Source organism: Cibotium barometz, chromosome 15 (genome assembly GCF_041138505.1).
Source record: "Cibotium barometz isolate CiBa-2024 chromosome 15, ASM4113850v1, whole genome shotgun sequence".
In the NCBI taxonomy this organism is placed as follows: domain Eukaryota; kingdom Viridiplantae; phylum Streptophyta; class Polypodiopsida; order Cyatheales; family Cibotiaceae; genus Cibotium; species Cibotium barometz.
The window spans coordinates 32,367,258-32,376,503 of NC_141060.1; the positions used below are offsets into that span (position 1 = coordinate 32,367,258).

Below are 9,246 nucleotides of genomic sequence, written 5' to 3' on the forward strand. Positions count from 1 at the left end.
CCAGGCCTCCCAGGCTTCTTCCATGCACCCCTATTGTTACATGCGGAAGCTCTGAGAGTCTTCTTTCAGCCCTAAACACCACTTAGAACATGCTGATGCAAAAATGCAGACAGAAGAGAGTACAAAGAGAGAGATGGCTGGAAATTCAGTATATTCATATGGTACAAAAAGGTACATAAATCCTTGCAGCCATGGGCTGCCTTGAAAAGGTAGTAAAATACCTAAACAAACTCCTAGTTCTATGACCCAGCCAACAAGAGGCTGAATGACTAAAACAATGTGCCTTTTATAGGCTGGAGAATATCCCATGGACTGGCCGACTGCTGGTCTGCCAGCTCCAGGACAAATACTTCACATAATGATGTGTCCCTCCACAAGATACTCCACAGAAAATGCTCCAAAATTTTGGTTATGTTCTGATCTTCTCTTCTTTATCTTGTTGCCTCCTTAGGGTTAGCCTCTGTGAGAAGCATGTACATGTGTGTGCACATGACATCCCCCTCTGCTAAACTTAATGACGGGATTCCAATCTGCTTCATGGATGACTATCATCATCCCATTTTGTTCCCGGAGTCCCTCTGTCATCCTTCCTACTCTGGCAACCTTTTCCCTGAATGCCCGGCCCGATCCCAAATCCACTTAACTCTGAATAAGATCTGTGCAGCTGTTCCATCCAGTCCCCAATCCGTTCCTGCCATGTCTCTTAACACCGTCTTGGTCTTCATTCCTGAGAAATGAGTTTGGCACTCTCACTCCACCCCATGGAGGATCATCCTTCCTTGGAACCGTTGCCCGAAAGCCTTTCCTGGCTCACACGACTGCCATCCCCTTTGGGCTTTGTGGAACATCACCAACCAACCTCCTGGGAGCTCTTCCCGGTCTTGTGTTCCTTGCCTTGGGCTTCGTACCTGTGCACTTTCCTGTACCTTGGACCTGTACACCTTCGTTTGGGACTGAATTAGGGTTTAGCCTTGTTGAGCTTAATGCTCTGATACCAATGTTACATGCGGAAGCTCTGAGAGTCTTCTTTTAGCCGTAAACACCACTTAGAACATGCTGATGCAAAAACGCAGATAGAAGAGAGAGTACAAAGAGAGAGATGGCTGGAAATTCAGTATATTCATATGGTACAAAAAGGTACATAAATCCTTTGAAAAGGTAGTAAAATACCTAAACAAACTCCTAGTTCTATGACCCAGCCACCAAGGGCTGAATGACTAAAACAATGAGCAAACTTGCCTTTTATAGGCTGGAGAATATCCCACGGACTAGTCGACTGCCAGCTCCTGGACAAATAATTCACATAATGATGTGTCCCTCCACAAGATACTCCACAGAAAATGCTCCAAAAATCTGGTTCTGTTCTGATCTTCTCTTCTTTATCTTGTTGCCTCCTTAGGGTTAGCCTCTGTGAGAAGCATGTACATGTGTGTGCACATGACATCCCCTATGCTTTCTCAGGTCTTGTACCCTGTTAGCACTCTCCCACATGTGGGCACCCGAGTAGATATTTGACATCAGTACGTAGCCTGAGCCATCATTCTGATCCCGCTTGACAACTTTGTCGTAGCACTGCACTCCAAGCTCCAAGTTGTAATATGTCCTGCAGCCAGACAGCAAAGACAACCACCCAATAATATCTGGTGCTATTGGGATACATCGGAGAAAATCTCGAGCCTCATGCAAGTGTCCCACACGACCCAGGAGGTCAACCAAGCAGTTGTAGTGTTTTGTATCAGGTAGCATACAGAACTTCTCTCTCATAGATTTCAAGTAAATTTGACCACCTTCCAATAGACCTGCATGACTGCAAGCAGTAAGAATACTAAGAAATATCACATCCTCTGGCTTTAAGCCTTGTTGTTGCATGACTTCAATGCAATGCTTGCCCAAATCGCCAGGGATGGGTGAAAGTCCTTGATGTAGCAAGCCCAATGCCAAAAAAAAAACCAATGGCATGCTCTTGTATCTGCAGGTGTGAGTGTGAAGCAGCATAGCTGTCCACCCAGGTTAGGACTGAAAGTACCCGCCACACAAAGCCCTCCCCCCGTCTTACCAACAGCAATTAGCTTCAGTAGACTACTTGAATGGGTACTATATCAAGATGGTGTATGTCCTGAGCTTTCTGCTATGGCCTGTTTGCAGCATCAGTGTGCCTTCACTTCTACCCTCATTTTGAGCAAGTATTATGGCTTCTAGCATTATCAAAGACTTCATATGAAGACCCACTTGAAGACTTCAATTTTTTATATTATACCAACAACATGGCAGCAAGTTCATAATGCAAGAACTTCTGGCTCAGTTTGCAAATCTGTGCACAGTGCATAGTCCTTTTCAGAGCCTGACACCGACTCAGAAAGTAGACACAGTTCCGGCACATATCCCTCCCTCTTAATGAAGTTGCTTAATCTCACAAACTTCAATAACTTATCATCATATTCTGTGCGGCCTTGACCTTCCACAAGAAACTCATGCACCTTACTATCGACCTCTATCCAGGCCCTCCCAGGCTTCTTCCATGCACCCCTATGCTTTCTCAGGTCTTGTAACCTGTTAGCAGTCTCCCACATGTGGGCACCTGAGTAGATATTTGACATCAGTACATAGCCTGAGGCATCATTTTGATCCCGCTTGACAACTTCATCGTAGCACTGCACTCCAAGCTCCAAGTTGTAATATGTCCTGCAGCCAGACAGCAAAGACAACCACCCAATAATATCTGGTGCTATTGGGATACATCGGAGCAAATCTCGAGCCTCGTGCAAGTGTCCCACACGACCCAGGAGGTCAACCAAGCAGTTGTAGTGTTTTGTATCAGGTAGCATACAGAACTTCTCTCTCATAGATTTCAAGTAAATTCGACCACCTTCCAATAGACCTGCATGACTGCAAGCAGTAAGAATACTAAGAAATATCACATCGTCTGGCTTTAAGCCTTGTTGTTGCATGACTTCAATGCAATGCTTGCCCAAATCGCCATTGCTGTGATTTGCATGGCCTGAGATCATTGCACCCCATGCAACAACATTGTGATCCAGCAATGTGGCCAAGAGTCTGTATGCATCCTCCAAACCTCCACATTTGGCGTACATATGAACAATTGCAGTCCTGCAGTCTACAGCTGATTCAAATCCAGCCATGACTATTTGCTTGTGTATCAGCCTTCCTTGCCCCAAAGCTCCAATGATAGTACATGCTTTCAAAAGTAACAAGCATGTGACCCTATCTGGCCTTACTCCCTCTTGCTGCATTTTCTCAAACAGATCAAGAGCACTAGAACCATTCTCATGCAAGACATAACCTGCAATCATTGCACTCCAAGTTACTACATCTCGGTTCGATAGCTTGTGAAAGACACTAGAGGCTTCCTGTACATTTCCACTCTTAGCATACATGTCGACTAGAGAGCTTCCAACTACCAAATCCAAGTCAAATCCACATTCAACTATCTGAGAATGTACAATCATGCCTTGCTCAATTGATTGTATGCTTTCACATGCTTTCACCATACACAAGTATATAGCTTGGCTCGGCATTATGCCATCCCGCTGCATTTTCTTGAAAAGCTCAAAACCAGTAACAGTGTGGTCGTGCTGGACATATCCAGCAATCAATGCACCCCATGCTACAACATCTCGACACTGCAAGTTGTCAAAAATTATGCATGCCTCATCCAGGCTCCCACACTTGGCATACATGTCAACAAGGGTGCTCCCAAGTGCTACATCGAATTCGTACTCACTTTTGATAACCTCATGGTGTATTAGCCTACCTTGGCTTATGGATCGTGAGCAGCCACATGCTTTCAGAACACACATATAGATCACTTTGTCCGGCTTGATGCCCTCTTTTAGCATTTTCTGGAAGAGTGAAAGAGCAGCAAGACCATGCCCATGATCAGCATAACCTCCAATCATTGCACTCCATGACACCACATCATGCTCTGGCATTTCTTCGAAGATTTGTTGTGCTTCATCTACGTTCCCACATTTTGCATACATGTCTACAAGTGTGCTAGCTGTGTCCACATCTGATTTAAGCTCCATCCTGAAAAGCTGATTATGTATCCACCTGCCCTTTTCTATAGCTCCTATGTTGGCACAAGCTTTCAAGACACTCAGGAGCACACCTTTGTTTGGTTTAATGCCCTTCGCTTGCATCTCCTCAAAAAGTTCAAGGGCTGTATAACCATCCCCATGCAATGCATATCCCCCAATCATTGCGCTCCATGAGACCTCATTTAAGTTTGCAATTGTGTTGAACACTTTGTGAGCCTCTTCTAGGTTCTTGCACTTGGCATACATATCAACCAAGGCACTCCCAATCTTCACGTCAGATTCATACCCAGCTTTGAGTATTTGGTCATAAATGAGGCGACCTGGCCCTACAGCATAGGTGGTAGCACAAGCTTTCAAGATGCTTGGAAAAATCACTTCATTTGGCTTTTTATTTTCTTCTTCCATGGCCATAAAAAGTTGTAGAGCCTGATCACTCTGCCCATGCTGTACATATCCACTGATCAGCGAGCCCCATGACACCACATTTCTAGACAATCCTATAAACACTCTATGTGCCTCATCTAGAGCTCCAAACTTTGCATACATGTCAATCAAGCTATTTCCAACTACCACTTCCGTGTCTAATCCACAACTAATCACACAGTCATGTATCAACCTTCCATGCTCAACAGCGCCTATGCTACCACACACCTTGAAAATACACACAAAAATAGAATTAGTTGGCTCTGCGCCTTCCTCTTGCATCTTTTCGAAAAGTTTGAGAGCAGCTAGAGCATGCCCATGCTCTGTGTATGCTGCTATCATTGCACCCCATATAACAACATCTCGATCAGGCATTCCATCGAATACTTTGCGCGCTTCCTCTACATTTCCACACTTTCCATACATATCAATAACTGCACTGCCCACCATCATGTCTGATTCGCAACCACTCCTCATCAATTGCCCATGGATTAGTCTCCCCATAGCTATGGCTTGTTCATTGCCGCAGGCTTTTAGGACGAACAAAAATGTAACTTTGACAGGAAGTATGCCCTCTTGCTGCATTTGGTCGTACAATTCAAGGGCCCTCTCACATTCTCCAAGCATAACATGTGATGATATGATGGCATTCCACGTATACACACTTGGATGTGAGACCTTATGAAATGCATGTGATGCTTCTAGCAAGCTCCCACATGAAGCAAACATGCGGATCAGATGGTCCCCCAAAACAGTGATCAAATCAAGCCCGTTGCTGATCATTAAGGAATGCACCTGTCTGCCTGCAGTGAGACCCTTCTCTCTGGTGCATTCCTGCACAAGATGATATAAGTCATCCCTTGAGATGGAAACCCCTTGCTGATGCATAAGGTTTGCAGCTTTAATTGCCTCATCTAGCCCCTTCTCCTCACAAATTTTGATGGCAGATCCAACACATAAATCACGATTCCACCATAGTCTGTAAGAACGGGTCAGAAAAAGTACGGGTGATTTGCAACCTGTATGTTTAAAGGGCATTCTAAAACTGTAAGGATGGCCTTCAAATGCTAATAATGGGCTTAACCATAGTCCAAATGATATGCCATTTTATTTGAGTCACAAGCTCGGATTAGGGTTTACAGAGAAGCGTTAATACTCAAACATCAAAACGTGGGGCAAAATGCTGATGCAATTATGGATTTCCAGAATTTTCTGAAGCATCTCGTCACAAGGTGAGAAGGTGGAGTTAGGATAAAATGGAACCTGAGATCCCCATTTTGGCAAACGATCTCAGAAACAGAACTCGATATCGTTACTTGGTGAGGGTCAAGCTTCCGGACAAGAGTTTGGGCAAAAGCTTCCGGTTCTCCTAGTTCACATTAACAATGGAATACGTGCGGACTGCTGGAGTTTTTGGCCGCAGGGTTTTCTTTGGGAAAACGTTTCTGAGTAATGCTTCTCGGCTTAAGAGGAAGGGATTGTCTTTGCTAAATATATCCCTTTTCCTGTTATTACCTTTCAATCTCATCCTCATCCTTATCACTCAAATTCATAAGGGTTCTTAAACTTCAATTGTGCTCTAGAAATGAGCTTGATTGGGACTCAATTGGTCAATGCTCCATGACAAAGACAAGCCATATCACAATAAGTATCTCATGTAGTATCTTCCCCTTATTTGAGATATAATTAGTATATGCTATTGTAAAGTGATCATAGCCATAGAGTAATTTACATGTGCAGTTTCACATTGAACACATCTTGTGCATCTTTACTCCATGCAAAGTTTTGTCAAATGACATTCTTGGTCTAAAAGTGATAAAGTGACGACAACCAACAAGTTTAGTTTAGCAAACATCAAGTATGCAACATAATCTGGGTTGTAAAGTAGATAATCAACTTACCGTAGTAGCACATAAGAAAGTAGATAATTCACATCCATGAATTGAAGTCGTATTTTTATTGGAATTAGAATATTTAGAAATAAGACTTGTATAAATTGATTGCAAATTTACAAAGAAACAAAACACACATTTTAAGGTTTAGCTCACAAGCCGTCATGACACTCTTTAAGCCAAAAAGCCCAAAAAAAAACTAAAAGATCCCAATTCACCTCTTAATGAGAGCCTGAGAGGCACATGCTCCTAACCAACACATCAAGCAAGACCTCCTTATTGTTCAAAGCGTTGTTCAAGCAAAGCCTTTCTCTTTTGCATGGGCAAGGTCTCTTTTGCATGGGCAAGGTCTCTTTAAGCATAAGCTAGTCACTTGGCTAGAGAAAGAGGCCTTGTAAGCTAAGGTAGTTTAAGAATTTTCTCATTTAGGTAAGGTTTTTTTCAACATCTTATTATCTGATGCAACCATTCTTCCCCAGATTCTATCCAAAGCTCCCTATTTTTCTTCATAAATTTTATTCATGTTTTGATGTAAACAAGGGGTTGGTGAATGTGTGTCCTGCATGGGTGGAGTTTGTGGATCTCTCACCCTTTAGATTTGGCCTTAATTAGGAGAGCTTTCTAAATCATTGAATATACCACTCTTTGTCCCTTCCAATCCCTCAATGGGAAAAGCCTTGCACAAGGTTTCAATAATTGGGATACTAAAATCTCTCCCCTTGTGCATGGTGATTCAACTACGCCAATATGGTTAGTTAAGAATTGAAATTCAATTTGAGTCCTTTCTTAATGCATTCTTCCTATGTGTGGAAAGTTTGGTCATTATGTTAAGGATTGTCTTGTTTTAAAAACTGGGAGAGTTGATGAAAGGATGGAAGGAAAGAACCAATAAAGGAAATATTAAACAGAGTTTAGCTACTAAGGGGTGAGAGGAGAGAAAAGGAGAATTGAAAAAGTTATAGAGAGGGTTCAAGTAAGGATGCAAAGAGAGCTAATCCCCTTAAAGGGTAAGGGAGTGATTGAACCAACGCATTGTCCCAATATAAGGCTTCTATAATAAAGGAATAATACTCTTAAAATCACACTCTCGAGGTGGGGAAAGTAGGTAGAAGTCATACTCCTAAAATCATCTTTTGAGGTGGGAAAAGTAGGTAGTTACCTAAGGATTCGAAGAACGGGGTTTTTTTTTGGCAAGCAAATTCGGGTGAGCAATTTCCCAAATATGGCGAGCAGTACATCATTTTACTCCATGAAAATTGTTCCAATAAAATGATACCCCATAACATTTGTGCACATCCCATACATCTCTAAAGTTAAATTATGAACATGAGTTGTCCACTAAACCAAATCAGGGTAAGTTCGTTCTCTGCGTAGACATTCAGTTACCTCCCTTTCTGTCAAAATTGGTTGATGAATAAACATATTTTCATTTTGGCTCAATCCCATGACTCTCATGTACTTGAAACACCAAGTTTAGAAGATTGAAACACCTACACTTGTGTAACTTGTGCATTAATATCTAATGCTTTCTTGATCCTTTTTGTAGCTTCTTTTGAAATGCATGTTCTGTATCTTGTGTGACGGCCATCTCATGACATATCATTTCTAAATGTGTTTATGTCTTCTCTAGGCAATGGCTTATCATCAATGCAATGGCTTATCCTACATGCCCCTAGAAAGTTGACATTCGATGTAGCTGCCTTTTTCCACATGTGACCATCATACTTATGATCCATGCCTGCTTGAGAACCCATGGTGGCAGGAAACTCAAATATTACATCCCCATCATAGATCTAAGAAGCTCATTCACCTGAAACAACCGTGGTAAATGTATCACTACCTTTGTCAAAGTGTTCTCCTTCTTCATGTTCAATAAGAACTCCACAGTGCTTTTTGATTTCACGGGTGAAAGTACTTCATGGTCGGGTAATTGGGTGTATTAGGTAGTGGAGAAGTAGTGTGTGTGATCAGGCCTGTATTCCCTAGCACCCTTTAGACGTATGGGTGCTATTTGAGACAAAGGAGACAGGATTGTACCCGAAGAGTAGATCGACGAGCTTTGGGACAAGGACACATGGATACTTTGCCCATGGTAGATAAACTACCCAGAGGGGGAGTTTCCTCTAGAGGAGGCAGAGTAGTTTCAGAGTACATTTCATTGTGCATAGTAGATCATTTGTATGAAGTATAGAGCTTATTTTTTGGGAATTTAAAGTTCAATGTTGGTTGAATGCAGTAGCCAAGAAAGGCAAGAAGCCTGGCACCAAGCAACAATCGGCCCCCAAGAAGAAAAAGGGTGTAAGAAATCAACAAACGAGGAGCCTCCATTATCCACAATCGAGACACCAATGCCCAAAAAAGGTCACGGCAAGGGGATGACATTGATGAGGGTTTCTAAGAAGATAGCCAATCCAAGGATGATGAGCGGAACTCGATGAGCACAGCAGTCCCACGCACAAGGCGAAGAGAGTGACCCCTTCACATGGTGAGAGCAAGGGGCAAGGATCGGAGGGGTTTTTAAAAAAGCGAGCCTTGAACTTAGAGTTTACGTGTTGTCTAGGCATAAAATTAGAGTTTTTCACAACACAATATATAAATACATCCCAATCCAAAAACAATGCATTCCATAAATTCTTTAGTGCAAATAACTTTCTCTCCTTGAGCTATGCGATCCATAAATACATCCCAATCCAAAAACAATGGAATCCATAAATATTTTAGTGCAATGAACTTTTATCTCCTTGAGCTATGAATTTTATTTCCCAATGAAATATTTGTGACTAGCATTACACTACCAATTAACCAGCTATAAATTATAAAAAACTCTAAACATTGTTGACTCACCAAGACAAAAACTATGCAATCCATAAATT

General features: G+C 42.2%; 1 protein-coding gene across 1 annotated transcript; it reads right to left on the reverse strand.

Moving 5' to 3' along the window:
• Positions 1-2,276: 2,276 nt before the first annotated feature.
• On the reverse strand, positions 2,277-5,519 carry LOC147631183 (pentatricopeptide repeat-containing protein At2g33680-like). The gene has a single exon (XM_086809155.1). The coding sequence runs from the start codon at positions 5,517-5,519 to the stop codon at positions 2,277-2,279; it is 3,243 nt and encodes a 1,080-aa protein (XP_086665281.1).
• Between the last annotated feature and the right edge of the window lie 3,727 nt (positions 5,520-9,246).

Excerpts from the sequence above, each read along its gene's own strand:
- LOC147631183 (XM_086809155.1), bottom strand. The coding sequence starts at position 5,519 with ATGCCCTTTAAACATACAGGTTGCAAATCACCCGTACTTTTTCTGACC.